The sequence below is a fragment of the Vollenhovia emeryi genome, unplaced genomic scaffold (genome assembly GCF_000949405.1).
Source record: "Vollenhovia emeryi isolate VEMERY1.0 unplaced genomic scaffold, V.emery_V1.0 DF939145.1, whole genome shotgun sequence".
Taxonomy (NCBI): Eukaryota; Metazoa; Arthropoda; class Insecta; order Hymenoptera; family Formicidae; genus Vollenhovia; species Vollenhovia emeryi.
This window is the reverse complement of record NW_011967221.1, coordinates 3,052,359-3,076,231: the sequence shown is the minus strand read 5'-3', so window position 1 is coordinate 3,076,231 and position 23,873 is coordinate 3,052,359. Positions and strand designations below refer to the sequence as shown.

At 47.3% G+C, this 23,873-nt stretch overlaps 2 protein-coding genes across 2 annotated transcripts in view; both read left to right on the top strand.

The window, feature by feature from the left end:
* Positions 1–20,971, top strand: part of LOC105566393 (LIM domain-binding protein 2-like) — a 93,947-nt gene extending 72,976 nt beyond the window's left edge. The window contains 7 exon segments of the mRNA XM_012020346.1: positions 14,018–14,120; positions 15,871–16,043; positions 17,523–17,726; positions 18,983–19,115; positions 19,931–20,055; positions 20,151–20,393; positions 20,755–20,971. Of these exon segments, the coding sequence (XP_011875736.1) occupies positions 14,018–14,120; positions 15,871–16,043; positions 17,523–17,726; positions 18,983–19,115; positions 19,931–20,055; positions 20,151–20,393; positions 20,755–20,856 (1,083 nt within the window). The 3' untranslated portion in view covers positions 20,857–20,971.
* A 14-nt stretch (positions 20,972–20,985) lies between these two features.
* Positions 20,986–21,423, top strand: LOC105566436. Its single transcript, XM_012020439.1, has one exon. The coding sequence runs from the start codon at positions 20,986–20,988 to the stop codon at positions 21,421–21,423; it is 438 nt and encodes a 145-aa protein (XP_011875829.1).
* The last annotated feature ends 2,450 nt before the right edge of the window (positions 21,424–23,873 follow it).

Here is a 23,873-nt window from a genome sequence, read left to right as displayed (position 1 = left end):
GGAAACACTATCTCTACGATAAGGCCGGTCGCGATGTATATTACATCGATTTTATCTTACGAACCGGAGAAAAAGATTTAATGGACCGGGGGTGTGGGGCCGGGGGGGGGGGAGAGTGCCTGGACCGAAATGCGCATAATGACTTAATAGAGGGAATGCGCCGCTCGGGGAAATTGGGACGGAGTAATTATTTCGAGTTCTGAATATACAACATTTGCGCGCGGTTAGCGACGCGCTGTGAATTTCGTGTTTTCGATACGTCTATTGTGCACTTTAATGTTGCCGATGGCGGAAGAAGTTAATTACGTCGCGGAAAAATTGTGGAATAAATACGTGGCGCGCGGGCGCATTTTCTAATAAAATACATCAAAGAGTCGTCTGCGGGCGGCCGAGAAGAATTTTCATCGGATAAACCGGATTAAATAGTGTTACCGATGGTTAATTCTTCCGATTACGTTTCCCGATTCAATTATGGATACATCCGACGGAATTTGATTGAGAAACCGATCATATTTTTCGTCGGGCATACAATTTTAATTCGATATATCCGTTTGTTATTATGTAGCTGGATTATCCGATTATACTTAATCCGGACACTATTCTCAGTGCGTAGAGTGAAAACTGTCGTATTTATTTGCGTCCGCGAAAAGACTGGCCCGCGGAGGTCGAAGTCGAAGAAGAAGTGGCGCAAAACCCGGGATTCTTTTGCGACGGACGTGACAGATGACGTAAAGATCTTTGCATAAATTGCTCCAATTAATTGAAACAAACGGATGCGCCGAAGGGACGTAGCCGCTGCGATCGGAATCGACGATCTCCAGATGGATTGATTCTCGTATGCGACGGTCGTACTTTCCATGCAATTTTTCACTCATTCTCTCTCTCTCTCTCTTGCGCGCGCGCCCTTTCTCTTTCTCCCTGCTGGCCGCTCGCTGATCGCGTTCACGAGCGTCACGTCTGCGTCGGAGCCACTACTCAGTTCCGAAGTACGTATTACGTCGGAGAATGTGTAACAATGAAACCGATGGAGCCTTAATGGACGCGAGGGCACATCGAAGGGAAGCTTCCGAGGACCGGCTGAAAAGAAAGAAAAGGGCTCCGGGCGTACGCGCGCGTTCTCCGCCGTCCTGGAACCGAACGGAACGGAACCGAGCGGAACTTGACGTGCTTTCTCTTCGATACTTTCTCGCGGCCGTCGTTTCTTCTCCGCGCGAGCCGACGTGCCGCCTTTCCCGATGAACCATACGCGGAAACTACAATATCTTCGTACCACTCGCGTTACGCGCGTTAATTAATAGCTGCATGTACGTCCTCCGGTTTCGTGCATGCGTACTTTTTTTTTAAGATATTCATTGATTATCAATACACGATTTTGTTTTTTTTATTTTATTTATTTATTCTTTTTTTGTTTGTTTGTTTTTTAGGATCTTATAAGGATGCGAAACCTGCAGGTAGGATAAAGACTTAAGCCGACGGCTCGCGATACTATACCCACAGAAAAAGAATTCCGGATCCGATGCTATTACACTTCGACGTATCGTAAAATAGGATCGACATAGCGCCAATCATATTTATTATAGAGAAAGGAAATTTTCAATCCTAAGTGAAAAATTGTAAAATTTATAATAAACTGATAGCAAGAATATATAAAGTTACTCTTGTCTCAATATAGTAAGTCAATCTTTTTTAATTCGATAGAGAACAAGAATTATCGATTTTATTCTGATATTGTCTTACTTTTTTACTAAATGAGGCTGTGAGAAATATGAATGCACAAGAATATTTTTGCCTCGGCAACAGAAGTCCCTTCTGAGGGTGTATTTTTCCCTACTAGATTGCTCACGAGAGCCAATCAGGACGAGCTTTTGATTAGGTGACTTATAGCTGAATTACGATTTTTCAAATCTGATTCTCCATGCCGACGTTCGTCCGATTGGCTCTAAAAGATAATTCGAAGAAGATCGAGGTAAATCAACAATGGCCACTGCAAGAGGTAAAGCGCTGCAAGAATTTCTTTCTGCTAAAGTTACGCAACGCATGATGCCCGACTTTTTAATCTTACAAATGATCGAAAAATATATCGCGTGCCGTTGGCTTTAGTTCAGCGATTGACGAACGATCGCACGGACGTCGTTTCAAATATCAATTAGCTGCGGCCAGCTCGCCGGAGAATCGGGGCGTGAAACAAGAAAATGGGCACACATTTATTCGCCGTGGCCGCGATCTTGGCGTTGCGTTATACGGCGGCCGGTTTGCGTAAAGCCGAGGCGGTAAACGTAAATAAACGTGAACAGCGGAGAGTATTAAGGAAAAAAGGAGGACGGGAGATAATAAAGGAAGGATGGGAACGTATTATCTCGTCTCGGGCGCAGGAGTGATACGAGCGAGTGGAACAGCGGATAAAAATGAAAAGAGCAGGTAGGAGGGAGAGGGGGGGGGGAGAGAGAAAGAGAGAGGACTGCGTGTACAAGGAAGACGCACTGCAAAAACGGAGATGATGACTATAGCTGCGAGACAAAAGACGAGAATCGCCGCGTACAATGTGAACGTTTAAACGAGTTCTGTGATACACTGTGAGGGCAGGCGGCGTATTCGCGTATATGCTGAACGGTAATTAACGGCGCAAGAAGAAGAAGAAGAAGTTTCTTAACCGGTTCGCCACCGATATGAAAACGAGTTTCTCGGGATTATGTGTATTTTCTCCGTATGTAACCCTTTATACGGTTTATCGACGTGATACACGGCCCCCGGTCGTAATAATACGGCGATTTTTTACGTCTCGTTGAATTAATGAAGCGATCCGTGATATTTATGCGCGTTTCCGTCCGTTGTAAATCTCGCGGCGAAGTAATCTCGTTACCATTGACCGTAATATATTCGTTACGACATATCAATATCTCGGAGCGATTGCAATCTGCGCGCGAACGAGCTTCCGTGATTCGTGATGTGAAAAGTGTCTTGCGTTATCGCAGATAACGCACATCTTCCGGCCCGCGCGAGTCCGCCCTCGGCATTAAGGTCGCGGGTTCCGAGGCTGCGCGTATCGCCCGATACGATTTCTATTTCGATGGCAGAGACGGTCAGTCCAGACTGGTCCGAGGTGTGTGTGTGTGTGTGACGCCTGGGCCTGCGCGATTCCGCGGGAAACAACGGGTAGAACAGAAAATTACGGACGCTCGAGAAAGTGTCTCGCTAACTGCAGGTAGATTTCTAGGTGTCGCGACAGAAACGTATCGATACTTTGTAGCTGTTGGAAAATAGCCTGCAAAATTTATAGCAGCAACGTTCTAGTAATACCTTCTGGCAAGTTTCGTGACGAAATATTAATCATCCGCATTGGATAAAAATGAATTTCGGTACCGTAGCCAGAACAATCTTTGTAACTGTTTATGCACCACGATCAAACGTTATAATGGATGGACGCCGCGGAAGGACTTGCTTGCTAACGTCAACGGTCGCGATGGAAATTCTGTTTCTGTTATTTAAATTGATTAAATGTGAAACACATGCGATTTCGCGGTATTGGTTATTAATTTATATATGCCAGTTATTTTTTTTGCATCTGGAAAATTGTTGCAGCAGTTGCAAGATCATTTTTTTTCGGCGGATACATAGAAAATTAGATAGAATAAAAAAGCAGCCGCAAATAAATCGGACTGCCGAAGAGCCACCGCAATAACGATATCGCGCCGCGTGCGTCACAAAGAGATTCGCGAGATTACTGTTTCCTCGCGGCGCGAAATATCGAACGTCGCGCAGTTGCGCCTAGGTCTTTGCAGGCAGACATCCTCGCGCAGTTTCGTCATTTTATATACAGGGCGTTATGTAATACCCGCCTCACCTCTCATTTACGGATAGAGCAGATTAGGCCGAGTCGAAAAGTCCTGTACCACTTTGCAATGTTCGCAATGGTTAACGAGTTATTAATTATTAAAAATTGCTGTCTCGGCCCGGTGAGATGCGACTGTCCCGCGATCGGCGTTGCTAGGCGCGCGGGAAATTGTTTATGACACACGGCAAGGGCTACGTATGAAGCCCGGTCTACAATGAGACAGAAGTCAGTAGTCAGAAGACATAAGCGAGTTATAAGCCTGTTATAAGATACAAGTCGGCAATCATAAGAAGATTGCCAAAATCCAATCCTTCTGACTTATAGCTTATACATAGCTTATGATGGACCACCCACAGCCAATCATATGCCCACCATTTTTATCGAGAGCGCGAAACCACCCAAGACACCTCTGGGGTTATGGTTATTCCGAAATATTTATGTGAGAAACATTTGTACTTACTGACAATTTGTAGTATATGCATGTTAGTTTATTATATATAGATTTTCAACTTACGATTTATGATTTCTGATCTATTGACTTCTGTCTCATTGTAAACCGGGCTTAATGAACAGCTCCCCGCGCGCCTAGCAACGCCGATCGCGGGACGACCGCATCTTACCGAGCTTGAATTGGGCGGTAGGCCGGGCTAGGACAGCGATTTTCAATAATTAATAACTCGTTAGCCGTTGCGAAAATTGCAAAATGGTAGAGGATTTTTCGACTCGGTCTAGTCCGCTCTATCCGTAAATAAGACGCGAGGCGGGCGTTACATAACACCCTGTACACGCATACAACTAGAGTCCCTGTAGTTGTGTGCGTGCACCTCACAAGGATAGGGACAGCATTTATGCCGGTGCGTGTACATGTAAAAGAAACCGAGCGCGACGCGGATGGCAAAGCGGAAACGTCCATTACCGCGTGGTTTAACGCAGAAAACGTATTTGGCGCGTAAGCACGACAAATCGGAGATTAAAGGGGCCGGGGATGCCGCGAGGGGCACGGCCATTTTTTTTCTGACTCCCGCGCGCGCGATCTCGCGGTTTCGGGGCTACTCGTTACCCGGCGAAAGAAAGTGCATTAATTTCCATCGCTGGACTTTGACGTACGCGAGAGAGATCCACTCCCGGCTATGACGTGGAGCATTTTGACTGTGACTGATGGCGCCTCATTTACCCTCCGCGCGCGGTTTCCTGCGCGCCCGTCGTACGCGATTCTACACGCGCGCGCGTTTCTTTCGCCCACGCGCGCCCTTCCGCCCCGTTTTTCCTCGGCTCTCGCGCGTCCCGCCACGCAATAATTTCACGATTACGATAAGACAGGGAGCAACGTCGGGCGAGGTAGCGTCATGGCTCGTTAACGATTTATACAGAGCTGAATTCTGGATTTTCCGAGATGAGCTTTTCCTACGGCGAGATTAGCGATTTGAATCTTTATTTCGAGTAGGGTCGTCGAATTTATCGTACACCTTGATTCGTATCAAATTTTTAAAGCAATCACGTTGTTAATATCGCGCGAAAATAATTATGTTTGAACAAGTAACTTTTAACGAGGGAACTCGGGGAAATTAATTTGGATTTTCACATATTTACGATTGAAAATGAAAACTCGTACGATCAGAGTGCATTTGTATAGAAAATAAATGAAAGAGAAACGGCGGGCGTTTGTAAACGGCACAAACGGATATGCACGAAAATTAAGTTCGGGGAAACATTTTTGCAGACGAACGTTCAGAAATTTCATGGCGAAATCTTGATCCCCGCCGAGAAAGGCGGCGACGAACGCCGTCACTCGGTCGTGTGAATTTTTAATATCTTCAGTATCGCCGCGCAAAATGTAAAATTTTGTAACGCCGAGGAATATTAAATTCGGTTGTCATAGACACGTCTCTCGGATAGGATGTCCTCGAGTCGATATAAAATTTCGTGCCCGAAGTAATCGGCCTGCCGCAGCTCATTTCTTTCCGCGGGGTCCACGGCGGCAAAAGCGGCCCCCGAAAATTTCGCCGGAAGAAAAATATTCCCTTGAGCGCGCGCACTCGGCCGGGAATCGAATTTTCCCAAGAGATCCTTCCGGAGCGTTGAGGCGCGCGAGGGCTAATAAGCGCGAAACTAATAAGCACCATTAATGCGTAGGCGCGTCGCGTATGCGTGGGAGAAGCCTTTTTGCAGAAATGACGGATTTCTGCGGAAAAATTGGTTTTTTCCGCGAGGGAAACCTGAGATCCCGGGGGAGCGAGCGAGTCCGTGGCGTGTGCGGGTGTCGGCGGCGGTGACGTTGCGCGAGATGACGTTATCGAATGCAAAAGCCTCCGTTACACGGTTATCGAACACTTTTCACATTTTCCATCGCGCGCATCCGTCACGTCGCTCGCCCGCTCGCTCGCTCGCTCCCGCGCGCGCGAGCGCGCAGGATAAAAATAGAGGCAAATATCGTCGCGGTTGTTCTTCCGCCGCGGCGGCGGCGCGGCGGGCACGAATTCGCTCGAGGGCGATTCGACGGACGCCTTTCCGCAGCCTCGGGCCGCGGATAAGCCGCGACTCGGGTCCACGCGGATGTTTACGCTAAACTTAGGCGCGAGCGCGCGAGGCTACCGAGACACGCGAGAGAAGATCAAGTTCGGCCAAGGTTGAGAACCGTCATGGGAGCCTGGGTAATAAAATGAGGGCCCCTGCTCTCCCCTGGGGGTGGGGCCCCCTCGATAACCCATATTGTACCCCCCATCCCCTCGTTCTTCCCCCCTACGTTCGTCCCTCGCGCCGCCGCCCCTGGCCGTATATACTTCGATCGGCCGGGAGAGTTTTGTCCGGGCGCGTCGCGCCAGAGAGAAATCCTGTCGAATCTATCTGCGGGCGAGCCGCGCGGCCGAAATTTCTCAAAAATGGTGGTCGTGCGCCCGACAATTTTTGCAAATTTTCGATATAGCGCCCGCCCGCCTGGGACGCGGACTTGCCCGCGAAAAGGATTTTCGCGAGAAAATCGAGAGGTGGAGCGCGCCGACAATACTTTCGCGGCGGCGTATATACACGATCATATACCACCCCTAGTCTCCCCACACCCCCCTAACAACAGTGGGGTGGTACAGTCCCGGCGAAGAGCCGACGGCAACCCCGGCGTATAGTCCGCGCTGCCAGTCGGGACGCGCGAAAAATCACAAAAGTGAGGAATGGACGCGCGGGATGAAAAAGGCGGATTTCGACGCTCGATTCGCGACGAAACAGCTTGAAAAAATTAGGACCGCCCGCTGATCCTGCCTTCCGAGCCTCCGTGTTACGGCCACGCCGGGGGATTCTCTCTGCGCGTTTATTTGCGAGCGTAGAAACGCGACCGTTAAACGGCATTGTACGATAAATGAATTCGCGAGCCGGCGCTATTGGTTCGCTTTTAAATATACAATTTTGCCCGCGTGCACGGACAGAATTTTCCCTTAAAATTTATCCTGGAAATCATGTAATCGTGGGGCAGCGCGGCGTTTTCAAGAATTTTACGGGAGTTTTTCAAATTTTACCAATATTTATTATACTTACATTTAGTGTACGTTTTACTAACAGAGAGTATATGGAAAAAATTTCGAAAAACAAAATTCTTGTCCCACGATTAGACGATCGTCAGGGTAAATTTTCTAACAAAATTCCGTGTAGCTACATACATCTTTCCCTTACATTCCGTCGATTCATTTACTTCTGCGCGATGTCGCACGCGAAACCGAAACGCAATTAAGATATTTTTTCGAGATTCATAAGAGTCGCGGTTCAATTGATCCAGACAACTTACTGCCGCGTCTAATTACGTCGGTTTCGGTCCCGAGGAAAATCGCGACGAGGTCCAGCGAGGTCTTGGAGCCCGAGGTCCGTGTATTCAGCGCTAAACGCAACTATTCAACTTGCGCGTCTCGTCGCGTTTAACGCGGGTTAAACGGTAGTGTCGGACGCGTCTTGGCGCTAAAGTGACGCGAGGCTGAAAAGGCGGCCGTAAGTTACAACCGTGTCGCCCAGCAGGGGTGAGAATTTTGAGAGGAGACAGGGGGAAGGGAAAGGGGGGGGGCACAGACGCATGGGTCGCGGGCAGTCTCGAGAATGGTCGGCGCGGCCGAATCGATGGAAAGAAATTTATTCGTCGCGAGCGCCGGCGGCGGGTTTAAAATACGGCGTCGACGTTGAGACGCCTCCGCCGCCGCCGCCGCCGCCGCCGCCGCCGCGTCATCGGAATAGCGTCGCGACGCGCTACCTGGTAACGCCGTGGAATTACAACGGATTCTTTCTCGTCCTCGCGCCGGTATGCCGGAATCGGACTGGAATTCGCGGGGACTCCGATGCCGGGCATTTTTTCGGTGGCGGCGGCGACGTCGGGCCGAGCCGAGCCGAGCCGAGAGCAGAGGCCACGCCGGCGGCGGAAGCGCGCGCGGGCTTCGCGCCGCCACCCGGTTATTACGACGCGCGTCCGAACAGGACGGACAGGACCCGGGCTCGACCCGCGGTGGTCCTCCGCTTTTTTTTCTCTCTCCCTTCCTCCTCCCTCCGCGCCACGGGCCCCCCCCCCCCCGGACCACTTCCCTTTGACCCCACAGCTAATACGGCCGTCCCGAAAAAACGCGCGAAAATCACGCCGCGATTTATGCCCGCGTCCCTTTTTCCCTCTCGCGCCCCCTTCCCTCCCCCCCGGTTTCCGCAGCTCGCGGGAGTCCACGCCGGTTTCTTCTCCCACGTGACGTAAGGGACGCGTTAATGCCGTCTCTAATGCGTTCGTTTTGGACGTGTACCGCGTTTACGCGGGTCTCTCTGTTGTGCCGGCGATTTTTGCGAAATAATTTCGAGGAAGCTAGAAACCGTAGGGGGGGAAAAAAACCGCGGAGTTCGCGCGACATTGAGTTTCGCGCGATTATTTGTTAATAATGTTAAAAACATATTTTGAATGTTATTAACGTTTTAATGTTTTAACGTTTTAATATTAAAAACACCGCGGAATATGTATAATACCGCGTGCTTTTTTTCCCTACCCCTCGCGCGCGCGCACGAGCGAGCGAGCGAGCTTTTTTGTCGGCGCGGATTCGAGCGTCGTACTTTTCTGTACGTTGCCCCGCGACCATCGCAATTTTCGCTGTTATTAACTTGGGTGAATGAAAGTATACGGCACGTATGTGTATGAACGCTGGCTTTTTGTTATTTCCTTGTCACTCGCGCGGGGCATATAGTTTATGGCAGAGGGAGCCAATTTTTATTGCGGGAATAATATTGAATTTCGACAGAGCCCGGCCGCAGCGCAAATGCGAATTTCTTGCACCGCAGAAAGACAGAGACAGAGAAACGGAGATAGAAATAGAGATAGATAGATAGATAGATAGAGAGGGGAAGGTGGTTTTTGTTCAAGACGAGAGAATTATCGGCCGGAAATGTGGGATCAGATAGAACGGCCAAAGCGCGAATCGAATTGTAAAAAAAATTGCAAAGACTTTACTTGGGACATTATTCGCTCGTCGATTAGGGCGACTGGTTAAAATTGATATCCGAGGAGAAGCGCGGGAGAAACATCACCGAGTCGAATCGTCGTCTTCCGATGCGTAAAAATATAAGACGGGAAGAAGGTGAGCTAACGCAGCGATATTGTTCGCCCGTTCATTTTATAGCTCCTTAAGAGATGAAGAAATGACGGAATGCGAGATGGTCAATACTGTTCCCTTTTAGCTCCTCGACTTTTAAATAGGCCACGTCGGGAGGGAAACTATTTAACGTGGTTATGAATTAAGAACGCGCGCGTTTAGCCGCTACGAAACGAACTGTACCGAGATGGATATCCATCAATCAATGTGTCAACAAGTGTATATTCTTTCGCGACGGGAGCTTTCGCAGAGATGCCAAATGCTCCCGGTGTATTCGCGAAATTTTTCCCGAGTCGAAATTTTAGGCCCTACGTCGAACCTTTAATTCTATTATATAGTAGGACCTGCGACAGTAAAAGAGGCTCAACTACAAGTACAAAATTTACTCCTACTTAAAAATTGATAGTGTCGGAAATTTCTACTTTTGCCAATTTAGCATTAAAGTAGGTTCTTTTAAGTAGGAGCTGAAGTAAATTTTCCGAATTAAAGATTCAAGAGAGGAGTAAAAAATATAATGTCATCAAAGTAGGTTATTGCTGATCTATGATAGGCGTATAGATCAGCTGAGTAGGTGTAAATTATCCGCAAAGGTGTCGAAATAGTATCAAAATTTCGATTCTGGTTAATTTACTGTAATTCTTTTTACATTTGATTCTTAGATCACCCTGTAGATTGAGCGGGTAAGAAACGTTGCAGCAACGAAGTTGTTAATAATTTATTAAAGCTTTCGCACGTATTAGTCGATGCATAAAAAAGTTGGACAGACATTTGACCGCGCGTTCCGAGTGAATTTTTCAGACGTCCCGTAAGCTACGAATTTTTCTCGCATTGTCATTTTGAATAACTGTTAATTAATTTCGCTAAATCGGGAATGCGAGGCACCGTGTACGAACGCGACGTACGTTTTATTTTATTATTAGGCTCCAATCATCGATCCGCGGGGCGTTCGATAAGCGCGATACCGTTTCCGATATGCCAGAAAAAAAAAGTATACCGACGTCGGAATATTAAGAAAAACTGTCAGACCTGCATTGTGTCGGTCGGAAGGGTCGAATGATTAACGAGTAGTTAATTACCGCTATTGAAATATGTATGACAAACGTTGAACTTTCGCCGATATTCGACAGTTTTGTGAATCGCTCGCGAGGCTAACCGAGGGGCATCAATTATATGACTCGTGAAACTCGCTCGATTTTTCACTCGCGACAAGCGCGCGAAGTTAATTCGAGGTAAATTCGGTTCTCATTCGCCGACAAGATTAGCGCGAGCGAGAGAACATTGATTATGAGATGCGTCTGCGGAGTTCATAAATTTTACGTTCACGGAGATTCCTCGCGACTGACGACAATTATCGTGTGTAGAGGAAAGTTACCTGTTAGGCGTTAGGCTCCTAATATGGGACAGCGGGGTTTCACGCCAAATTAATAGGCGTCATCGGTTGGTTCCACCGCGAATTTATTGCCCTTGGAGCGAAATCTGTTTAGTGGACAACTGACCGTTAGATCGTTGCGAAAAAAGATTTGTGAACGAATTTGGACGTTGAAAACCTACTATCTCACATTAGAATTCTATCTCATAATAGAGGACTTTCCTATATGTCTAAACGACGTCTTTTAGACATGCGTGCTGTATGGATTGCAATCTTCATTATTATCGAATACTTCTATCGTGATTTAAAAACTCGATGCCGGACTGTTGGCTCGTCACTACAGGATTGATAATACAATTTATTCGACAACAAAAGAGATCTGTAACACTTGTTACTTTTGTAAATTGATAGGCGTCATCCGTCGGTTCCACCACGAATTTATTGCCCTTGAAGCGAAATCTGTTTAGTGGAAAATTGATCGTTGGATCGTGTAATCGTAGCGAAAAGATTCCCCGAGTCGAAGTTTTGGTACTATTTTGACACTTTTAAGGATAATTTACACCTACTTAGCTGATCTGTACATAGACCACTAAGAGCCTACTTTAATGACATTATATTTTTTACTCCTCCCTTGAATCTTTAATTCTAAAAATTTCGCTCGTACTTAAAATGAACTACTAAGTAAATTAGTAAAAGTAGAAATTTCCGGTGCTATCAGTTTTAAAGTAGGAGTCAATTTTGTATTTGCAATTCGACCTCTTTTACTTATAATAGAATTAAAGGTTCAACAGGGCCAAAATTTCGACTCGGGATTGAATTTGGGACGTTGAAAACCTGCTATCCCGCATTAGAATCCTATCTCATAATAGAGGAATCTTTCCTCTATTATCGAAGCGAGGGGCTCTCTCTCTCTCGTATTTGCACGTTCGTCGCGTAGAAACGTCGGAAACAGCCGCACCAGCGGCTGGATAAATTTTTAGCAGACACGAATCCAAGATACAAATTTATGCAACGTAATATTTGCACTTATGCCACCTCGTGCACACACGACGCGCATCGCGCGCATATTGCACGTCGGAATAGATTACACATATTACACGTGTATCGAGGCGCATGTCATTCGCATTAGACCTATGACAGAACTCATATCGCGTGCATAAATGCTGATCTCTCGTCGCGTCGCCAGAATGATTTCGCGAAATATATGGACCCGGCTGGCGATCGAGTTGCGGCTCGTAAACCCCATGAGGCATATCTCTCTCTCTCTCCCTTTTCCGCGGCCGCGCTTCCACGCGCATTATTGAATATCGCCTATTTGTCGAGCAACGTCTTCTCGCTCGTTCCGTTACGCTTATCGCGTCACTGTTTCGCCGACTTTTCCCCATCCCGCTGCCGTCTCTCGGGCCTCCCTACGGCCGGGGCCGGGGCGCGCTTGCCAGAAATATCAATTTGCGCGGGAGTGGTAACAGTTTGCTTGATTTGGCACGGCGTGGCTTACGTCCGAAATAAATCTTCCGCGAGTGCAGCGTCGGCGGGTGCCCGCGCCCCGGAAACCGATTGTCTATGCGGGACTCGACACGAGTGGCGCACTCGCCCCGGCCTCGCGGACGACGTCTCATTCTCCGGGCTCGCATCTCATTTATCGTCCGATCGATGATGTTAAGGGGGGAAAAAAAGGAGGAACGAACGGCGCGTTTATGGGAGAACCTCTTGCGAAGTTCCACGCGCTCGGTCGTTCTCCTTAAACTCGCTAATGCCGCGGCCGCGCGACTCTGTCGTTAACGCCGAGTTTGTCCTCCCCCCGATGTAAAATTAAAAGGTGCCCATTGAGAGACGAGCGCGGCAGTGGAAGTGCATAATAAATTGAGACGACAAACACAGTAATTGTAATTGCGACAATGAGCGTTTTGTCGCGCGGAAGTAAATGTGCTCGGAAAACAATCTACATACACGTCGCGGCGTCCACGGACATTTCGGACTGTACAGCGCGCGTTTTTTACTTCCTCGATACGATTTTTTTTAAATAAAAAATGCGTCTACTTAACTCGATTGTCGATTTACTTTTCTTACAAGTCTACTGAGGTAAATTGTCCAGTTTTATGGGCGGACATGGATATTGGTGCGATTAGTGGAAAAGAGAGAGAGAGAGAAATAAACAAACATAATTCAACGTGAAATAATTGAAATGGACAACATTACGGGAAATTGCGAGGCGTTTAGAAATTACTTTTTATCTTTCCTAGGATTGAATATTTCATCGCAAAGAAATGAAACGTGGAACGTTCACACTTCGATCCATGTCTTTATTGCACCTTGGAAATGCAAATCACCTTGTAGTGGCGTACGTCACCGAGGAATTCTTATACATGCAACATCGGAGGAATATCCTTTTGCCAGGAATTTTACTTAATTAATAATTGCTGATTTTACGTGACAAGTTTAATAGAAGTTGTTCTCGTAACTCTAGGGGGAATCAATAAACGTTATCGTAAATTGTATCACGCGTAACGCATTGGTTTTTGTTTTTATCAGATAGGAATTGATTCGCGCGTACGAACTCGTAAGATTCGTAGGAGCGAAAACTCCCGGGCGATCGCGGGGCGACTCCGCGATGCCCTCGGCCGCCTCACCCGGAATCGCGCGGCTCGTCACAAAAGCGACTGATGACGGCGGTTTTTCGCGCGTAAGGAAAGCCGACGAGAGACCGAGCCCGCACGCGGGAAAATAATAACACGAGGAGAGAGCCCGCGGGGTTTGGGTGTAGATGGACCGGGCGGGGAGACGCGAGGGAGATAGTGGTGGATGCATAATTGAATGAAAGCGTGGCGAACAGAGCCAAGGGGTAGTTCCTACGACTGGGAGGAGGTGGAATGCTATAATTTCAAGCCAGACAGTCATGCGTTATTCAGCGTTGAGGTACAAGCGCTCCCCCCCCCCTCTCTCTCTCTCTCCCTCCCCCTCTTCACTCCTCTCATCTTCTTTGCCTTTTCTGAGCGATTCTCTGAAGGGGAGAACGTACCGCCTCTTCATTCTTTTCTCTCCTTTTCATTTTGTCGCGCACTTCGGTCCCTCTTCTCTGCCTAATTCTTAATCGTTCGTTATCCACGAATCGTTTCCGAGATAAATCGGTGCGACGATGTCGAGATGTGCGCGTCGCGGAGTTCGCATGGTTTCTCGCACCCACGCAGGCTAATCCTTTCTCCATTGGTCTGTTATGTACAGGACAGCGACAACCTTTGGTGGGAGGCCTTCGCGAACGAGTTCTTCGAGGAAGACGCCACCCTCACCCTCCACGTCTGCTTGGAAGACGGGCCGAAGAGATATTGTGAGTATTACTGATTATTTCATTACATTTCACTACATTTGCGCCTGGCAAGTGTCAGTCACCGGTGCAGTGTTCGATTCCAGTCGAAGAAAGCTCTTTTTCGCAATTTTACGTACGCACAATGAAGTCAGGCGACTGTTGCGCGAGATTGCATTTCTAATTGATAACAAAAGAGTTTGGTGTCTCGCGCGGCACGCAATCACGTCCAATCGAACGGTCTGTCGCTTGCTAATAATGCAGTAGACGAGCGCAGGGGGGAAAAGTTGAGTCGCGAGCGGAGTGTCATTTCGAGAGGCGAGATGATAAACCCTCGGAATCGGGTCTCCCCGACGTCTACGCGTCGTTGCCCGCGCCGGTGCAATCGATTTCCGCCGGCGCGCGAGATAATTTCTTACATCTTCGCGACATCACACGCGATTCGCACATTGTCACCGATACTTAATCGCCGGCGAGCTCGCGCGGCGCCCGCCTCTGTTCTAAATAATGACGTGCCACCGCGCGGCAATCTTGCAGTCGGTAGATTTTAATGTCTGTTCCGCACGCCGTCTCGAAAATATACGACGACAACGTGATTACATGTCGTGCGGATGCATGCCGTCGTCATCCGGGTATAAACGACAAGGGCGTTCGCCATCCGCGCGGTAAGACGCGCCCGGTGATGCGAGATGCGTGTCGCAATTAGAGACAAAAAGAGAAGAATATTTTTCGCTGACGGTGCGCGATACCCTTCGCCGTTATCGTTACGTTTCGATTTGTATTCGAACTATTCATAGTAACAAATAGGGGTGTATCTTCCGGGTGGTAGGCGCTAAGACGCGCCACCCGAGTCGAAATTTTGGCCCTATGTTGAACCTTTAATTCTATTGAGACAGTAAAATAGGTCGAACTGCAAGTACAAAATAGACTCTTACTTAAAAACTGATAGTGTCGGAAGTTTCTACTTTTGCCAGTTTAGCATTAAAGTAGGTCCTTTTGAATAGGAGCTAAAGTAAATTTTTCGAATCAAAGATTCAAGGGAGGAGTAAAAAATATAATGTCGTCAAAGTAGGTTATTGCTGGTCTATGTAGGTGTAATTTATCCTTAAACGTGTGAAAATAGTATCAAAATTTCGACTCGAAAAAAGTAATAAGTGCACTTATTACTTTTCGGCGAGAGAAATAACGGACTAGGACTACACCAGGGGATCAATTCTGTGTCTTAAACTATGGTGAAAATGCTAAAAGTGGAGTGTCTTCGTCTCTTTTTTAACTGTCCCCTTAGACAGAGACAAAGCCGCTCACTTTTAGCACTTTCACTATGTTGTAAGGCACCGAATTGACCGTCAGGATTCGTACCTTCCGCTTGCCGGGCGAATACTCTTCCAACTGAGCAATCCAGGCCCACGCTCGAAATCTTTCTCGCGTTTACTGAATAAAGTAGGAATAGTAGACCAGCGGCGCGACTCCAGAGCGTGGTATCTCACTCAATGGTTTACATCTTTCCGGCTGTACTTACGTGTAATTGTTGAACATATGCAATAAACTAAACTATCTTTACGTCGCTTCTTAATAGAATTTCGCCCGTCTTATTCTTCGCGGCGGGATTAAACATTGAACGTCAAACACGACGGAGTTTGTAATATTGCGCTCAACATAGAATGATATCGATCGACCTAAGATAGAGCTGTCGATCTTAATCGCCGAGCCCGCTCTCCTCGCGACGCGGGCACGTTGTATTTATTTCTAATCGTTCCTATCTTTATCCTTTCAGCGATAGGAAGGACGTTAATACCTAGGTACTTCCGTTCGATATTCGACGGCGGAGTGACGGAACTTTACTACAATTTGAAGAATCAGAAGGAGTCGTTTCATAACACCTCCATAACGCTGGACTGTGATCAGTGCACGATGGTCACGCAGTACGGAAAGCCGATGTACACCAAGGTACGAGGCAACTCTGCACAATTTGTTGCACTTGCAGCATAGAACTACGCTTCAGATCGTCAATATTTATACACTTAATTGTTGAGTTAAACCGAGGGGTAAACCGCTGACCACAATCACGTACACCAATGCCTACTAATGTCCAGCGGGCGTTACTTAATCTTATTATCTTGTTTTGTCTTATTTTACCTTTATAATGCCCCAAAAAGTGTCTCCACCCACAGAAAAGAGTTCCGGATCCAATGCTATTACACTTGAATGTGTCATAAAATAGGATCGATCTAGCGCCAATCGAATTTTTTATAGAGAGAGGAACACTTTAATCTTAAATGAAAAATTCCAAAATCTAGAATAAAATGATAGTCTTTTGTCGAATATCGTGGTGCCAACTTCGCGCGTTGTAAGATGGAGGGAGAATTTATTCTAAACGCAAGAATATACAAAGTTACTCTTGTCTCAATGTAGCAAGTCAATCTTTTTTAATTCGACGGAGAACAAGAATTATCGATTTCATTTTGATATTGTCTTATTTTTATACTAAATGAGATTGTGAGAAATATAAATGCGTCAAGAATATTTTCTGTCTCGATAACAGAAATCCTTTCTGAGGGTGTCGTAACGTTCAGCAGGGTTGGGAAGTAACTCGTTACTTGTAACGAAGTTACAGTTACTTTTTTTTGGGTAACTCTAACTTAATTTCGTTACTCTCTCTCTATCTGTAACTGTAACTTAACTCGGTTACATTTTTTCGATAACTAGTAATTTAATAGCTACATTATATATTTTTTAAACCTTCACGGATCGCATTACGCCTTGCAGTGGCGCATAAACGTCTTTATCGGCGCTTCACAATTTAAATGCAAATTTGATATGTTTATTTTCATCGCAAGAAAGTAACTGCGAAGTAGCGATTCGTTACTTTTTGAGTAACTGTAACTAGTTACATTTTTAAGAAAACCCGTAACTAGATATTTTTATAAAGTAACTTTCCCAACCCTGATGTTCAGTAATGCCCTCAACGGTTTACCCTCCCCCCCCCCCCTCCCCAAGTCAAACAAAAGTGTCTAGGAATAATTGAAATAGATCGAAAAAAGTAATCGCGATACGCTATCGCAGTTTAAATAGAAACGCGTCGTCGGAAACATTCATTATTACATATTATAAATTATGTTGTGCATAATAACATACATTTTGAACAAATAGACTATGTCGCTGTAGAAACTACCGCGCGCGCCGTAAGTGAGTCGATGCAATTGGGTGGGACGATTGTTCTTTTCTCGAGCAAAAACAAAAGAGATATCATAAAGATAAGAAGGATTAAAGTTTAATTGGATCTCCATAATTTCTGTAAAAAAAAAGAGAGAGAACCTGTTTCCCGGCGGGAAGTTTAAGTTCTGCGAACTCTCTCCACGGCGACGCGCGAAATCAAGCGCCCTCGAAATAGCCGCGGCGGATATTGTCATCTGAAACTTATTTTAGGTGTTAACGGAGGGTAGGTTAATATTGGAGTTCACCTTCGACGACCTCATGAGGATAAAGTCGTGGCATATGTCGGTGAGGACGCATCGGGAGCTGGTGCCGAGGAGCGTTGTCAGTATGCAGCAGGACCCGACGATGCTCGAGCAGATTAGCAAAAACATCACCAGGCAGGGCATGTCCAACTTCACTCTCAACTACCTTAGAGTACGTATTGTATCGGCGCTGCGAGTGCTGTCTTAATTTTACGCTGACGCATCTGCTGCCAGATCGACCGTTCTAAATCCAACTCAACTTTTCCGAATTTTACGAAACTTCTTCAACAATGTAAGCTCATTAGGGAAGGGACCGAGTCTGAGACGCTCGTGGATAGAAAGTGGGCAAGAGTCAAGTTGCTTTCTCGATTATTTTCATAGAAATAAACGCCGGGCTATCTGGACCGGACGTTTAAATCGTAAGTTTGGAGCGAGGAAAACACAGAATGACACGATTACACGCAACGTTTAGCAGTGTTCGACTGGCGCGTCGCACGCGCCGAGATACGAGGGGGGAGTGTTTCGTCGCGTGTTGATTTGTAAACGGAAAAACTATCGGTGACGAGCACGATAGAGAATTGTTGCTGCGAGAAGGTGTGTCGGTGCGGGTCTAGATCGGAACACGGCGTACGCCTGCCTTCTCGAAAGTATCTCCGGCTATCCGGGTTACGAGCCACCTTTTTTCCGCGCTCGGAAGCGCTTTCACCGAGGGGGGGACGACCGCGCATTCCGCGTGTATCGTCTCGAGCCAGTCGAAAAGTCCGTCGATTGTTGCGTCGGGAAAGTCCCTCGCCCATTGTTGAACAGCCGTACGATATTCGGAAACGCGCGAGAACGGCCGCGTCTCGAGTAATTTCTCCGCGCGGACGATACTTCGACGTATCGTCATCGCGCGAACGCTCCGATCGTTCCTCAAGTGACGGTTTGTTCACCTTTTACGCCCGCGTAACGAAAATGCATGTACAAGTAGAGGGAAGTCTCCCCTATTATGAGACGAGCTTCCGATACGAGACAGCAGGTTTCCAACACCCAAATTCACAAATCTTATTTCGCAACGATTACGCGATCTAACAATGTATTTTCCAGTGGACAGATTTCGCTTGAAGAGCAACGAATTCATGCTGGAACCAACAGACGATGCCTACTCATTTAACAGAAACCCTGTTATCTCGTATTAGGAGTCTGTCTTAAGTGTCCACGATGCTAGGTCCAAGTTCTAAATTATCATCTTAAAAGATTGACTAAAAAATGTACAAATTTTCTGTTTCCGTTGATTCCGTGTACGTTCTCAAACCGGAAGCTATAGGGAAAAGTCCCCTGTTACAAAGGCCTGTGTCCACGATGCTAAGTCCAAGTTCTAGCTTGTAACAAAAAATTGTACATTTTTTTTATATAGGGACTAAACCATGTACGACGATTCTTTTACAGTTATGCGTGATCCTCGAGCCGATGCAGGAGCTGATGTCGAGGCACAAGGCGTACGCGTTGTCACCCCGTGATTGTCTGAAGACGACCTTGTTCCAGAAATGGCAGAGGATAGTTGCCCCGCCGGGTAAGAGAGGTAGACGAACAGTTGCTTTACATGAGAAGCACCAGCCAGTGAAGCCAAACGGCCGTCAATCCTAATAGACACAACGTGAAATCGGTTTATTTCCTATTCGCGAAATGACGCACTTGTCGTCGATTTTGTTCGTCTCTTCGCCACGCGTGCGATACTTGGTTCCGCCGGTGTTTCCTCGTCGAGCGTGAAACTTTGCGATTTGGTTCGGAATCCTCCGACAGTTAGATGCACTATTGACAGTCCACCGCTGCTTCTTTCATCAATCAAATTTCAGCCAAACGTTTTGAGTCACTTTGCGATCAAGTTACTTGGGCATCACTGTATGGCTGAAACTTTGATTCCTTTTTTAATTTTAGAAATTGTATCGATCGATGTCGCAACACTCGGTGATTTTTCGATTCGTTGCTCACGTTGCTTTATCTTGCTTGTACGTGCACCGCGTTTTCCATTTCACTTGCGACTTTGTGCACAGCTCGGATATATCCACCCGGCATTCGTTCAACTCGACAAAACCGTGGAACCAAGCGCGTGTAACGCCAAATAGTATGATGCCAAACGTGTTTCTCTGTAAGCGTCGCTTGAGAGTGCAAAGTAGCTCGTGAGAGAAAGATAGAAATAAACTTAACACATGCCTATGTGTTTGTTTGTCTATCGATGCATGCTTGTGCTTGTGCGTGTCAGAGACCTTTGATAATGAGAAAGGTCCACAGCTGGGTAGTGCTCTTAAGTTTATCAGTGTGTAGCTACACACGTGGCCAAACGTGGCCGGCGAATGCGCGCAGCGTCGTGCTCACAGCGAATCGCTTCTTTTCCAGAATCTCAGCGACCGGCCAGCAAAAGAAGAAAGCGGAAGGGCAGCACATCCGGACCGGGAAACAATGCACCCCCGGCTCCCAGTAAAAAACGCTCGCCGGGGCCAAATTTTTCCCTAGCGTCGCAGGTAGATCTCTCGAATTTTCTCAGCGAAGCTTATTGTTGGCGCGCCGCCGATCGTGGAAGCAGGTGCTAATCGAATGTCTCTTTACCCCGCTCTAGGATGTGATGGTCGTCGGTGAACCTTCTTTGATGGGTGGTGAGTTTGGTGACGAGGACGAGCGATTAATCACAAGGCTGGAAAACACGCAATACGATGCCGCAAATAATCTGGACCCTCACAGTCATGATGCGTCCGGTGGACCGCCGCCACATCCTCATCAGTTCCACTCGGAACCGACACCGGGTAATTCCTGGCCGCCAGACCGTGGTCCTGGTCCACCACAGGGGGGTCCTGGCAGTCAGGTAATCATTTCTTCACAGCAAAGCCAAGGCTCGAAATTAAAGAATGCGCTTACACGCGCCCAATTTATTGAAGTAAACATAAACATTCAACAAGTTTCAAGTGTTGTTGAATCAGTCGGACTAATTCATTAAAATGACTGATATTAGATATAGAAAGAATTACTTGACTTCTGAATTCGGAGATCGGTGTCATTATTTGGTTGATATCTCGGCAAAACCAATACTAAAGATGCTCAACTCCACAGAAGATTAAAGAAAGATAAGATAGAAGGTTTAAGGAAAAGGTATTGACTCCATCTTCGAATACTATTCAGGATACTATCCAGGGCGCGTTGTAACAATGGGTGCTTGTGTGCTTTAGGGGGTCCAGGGTGGTCAGGCGGGTGCGGCCGCAGGTGTACAGGGAACGCAGGATGCCAGTCAACAGCAGCAAGACAAGAAGAGCCCCGCGGTGAGCCAGTGAGGCCAGGAGTCCCCGCGCCCCCCCACCAGGGGGCGACGGGGGCGCAGGCCCAAGAACGTGGCTCCCTAGCGGGGCGAGAATCCTAGCCTCCCCACTGCCGCCGCCTATTTGGCCTCCGCGGCCGGCTCCATGACTGGCAGGTTGTCGTCGCACGTGGGCATGCTACCGCCGCTGGCCTGCCAGCCCGGCTTGTCAGCAGCAGCTCCACCGGGCCACCATCATCCGGAGCAGCATCCGCAGTTGGGTCACGTGGCCGCCGCCGCCGCCGCCGCCGCCGCTGCCGCCGCCTCGATGGGCATGGAGTCCTCGGAACTGATGGCGGTGGCTCATTACCAGGCGCAACAGCTGCAACGGCAGTTGTTGGCCGAGCAGTCAGCTCCGGGCACCACGATGCTGCCGCCTACGTCTGCTCAGCCTACTGGTGGAGGCTTGATGCAGTCGCAGGGCCTCCAAGGGCAGCAGCAGGGCCAACTCCAGCCGGGTCAAGACCCGCTACAGAGCTTGGTGCAGCAACTGCTCTGTCTACAGCAGATAGAGTACTTCCTCGCGCAGCGCGGTCACAAATGAGTACACTTGACAGAATGTAATAGGGCTTTGGAACTCGATTCGACGAGCGGGTCACGTGTTTGTGCCGGTGGAAAAGTGCTCTGATTCGCCGATAGGTCAATTTCGCGCCAAATCGTTGTACGAGACGCTGTCGAGAATAAGCGGATGAGGACGAGGACGGACAGTACGCGGCGGCATCTGCTCGAGTTTGTACGCTTTTTATAATTCTCGAACGGAGGGGGAGGTAGCGCGGTGTCTCCTGATCCACCACGACGATGCTGGAAGATTGCGGCAGATAGGAACAAGAGGAAACAGCGGCGGTTGCACCCGCTCGTGGATCGCTGTGTCGCTTTGGGACATCGTGCGAACGGACGCCGATCTCCGGCAGAGAGGAGGTCAAGTGTTTTAGCGTGTGATAAAAAAACTTTATGTCAAAAATTATGTTAAATATGAAAAGTGAAACTTTTAATTGGGGGAAAGGGGGTGAAAAATCGCTCGCGCATGAAGGAGATGCGAGAAAGAAGAATGTTAACGCCACGCGCGTCAGGGACGATTTTCGCTCTGGTGCGATCTGTGAATGAATCTCTATCCGTCAACAGTATTGATAATTAATAGAGTAAATGAATATATATATATATTATATTGTAAGAACTATACATATATATACATATATATACACACATACATACATATACATATATATATGTATATATAAGTACGTATTTGTGCAAACGTCAGTGTGCAAGTTAGGCAGAATGCGTGGTGCGATAGTCTGGGATATGTGGATGAGAGAAAGAGAAAGAGCTAGATGAATGTAAGAGGGTATGACTGAGTGAGCGGAGACAGAGGAAGAATGAAAGAGTAAAATGCGATAGAGTCACCTTGGACTCGAAGACTTTTAAACGCGGGGACCGACCGAACGAACGCCAATGCACAGCCTCGTTGATTGCCAAGGGCTCGTTGTAGAATTTTATCCTTTATTACTACTATATATAATAATAATAATTTGACGAACCACGGGAAAGAGTATTTTGCACGTTAAATATGTAAGAGAGACTTCGTTCCAAAGGTTCAACACGGTTGGTATGTGTAACAGTGAGTGTAAAGCTTTCTCAAAACCGAGACGCGAGACACGGAAACAGCCCCCCACGTTGCGGGAGAAGGAAAATTGTAAGAGCGTTTTTAACATTCGTCGTAAACGAGCCTCCAAGTGTTTTATGTTTAGAGTTACATTGCGGTACGACACGTAGCACAGCACGTACCCACGTCTTACGAATTGTATGTCGAATTCTAACTTTATATATACATGTATATGTATATCTAGGTGAATACTTTACGTTCACTAATCTGATTGTGCTTTGTTTTTTTAACGAGACTCCTTTTTTTTATAACGGCAACATTAGGACCTTATCATTTTCTTCGCGATAAGTACGCGCGCGTGGTGATTCGATACTTTGTACAATGTATGTTCAGATGAAGGCACATGAATGCACACAACACGTACGATATGTACACGTAAAATCCGAACCAAGTTCCTTGCGTGTTACGTTTAAACATCATGTATATGTTCCTCAGTTTGTTTATATACGTCGCATATGTTCCTATTTTTATATTGCTCTTTGTGATTCGTCATGTTCCCTTCTTTTAGCATTCAGAGATGATTTTTATAAGATTTTTAACGGCAAACTTTTTATTTAAATCATCGAGATACACTACTTGTCGATCAATGTGCCCCTTCGGGTCTTCGAATAATCATTTGCCTTTGTCTGCGGTGGCTCGTCATTGCGGGTGGTTTATTTTCAAACTTTTGGATCGAGGTGAAATCTAACAGTTTCAAAATGCAATTCGTAATGCAGATCCTGATATATCATGTACGTTATTTCCGACACGTTATATGTATATCCCGGGAGGAGTGTTTGCTTTGACGAGATTCGAAGTTACACATGCGTCGAAATGTAAGAAAGGGGAACATCGTTTTAGTTGTAATTAACTGTACATCACACAAACTGCGATTCGTCGGTGTTTTCCCGCGGTGACTCTCCCGGGTCACGCGCGTCGAGCGCGACGTAGGTACGAGCTCTGCTTCGATTTCGGAATACAAGCTCTTCGCACACAGCACACAGGTACATAGACACAAACACACAAGTAATTTGCGTGTCACGAATCGCCCCGGCTCTCGCAAACACTCCGTGTCGATGTAGATCGCGGATCGTCGCACGAGCTGCTTCCACGTCGTTGTCGTTAACCGATTAAGCGGGTCCGCGGCCGGAGAGGAAGTTTCCGGCTTTCAGTTTCCCTCCGCTTGGCGAGGCTTAACCCCGAGTCACGTTTTGTCCCGTTACCATTCGTTTGATCGCGGTCCAAAGAACGGGAAACGAGCGGCGTTTTGCTGGCCGCGAAATCTTCGAATCCAACTATTCTCCGGGGAGAGAATAGCCCCCCCCCCCGCGAGCGGACGGGGGACTGAAGCT

What these genes read in the sequence shown, in the direction of transcription:
- LOC105566436 (XM_012020439.1), top strand. Translation starts at nt 20,986, where the DNA reads ATGACTGGCAGGTTGTCGTCGCACGTGGGCATGCTACCGCCGCTGGCC.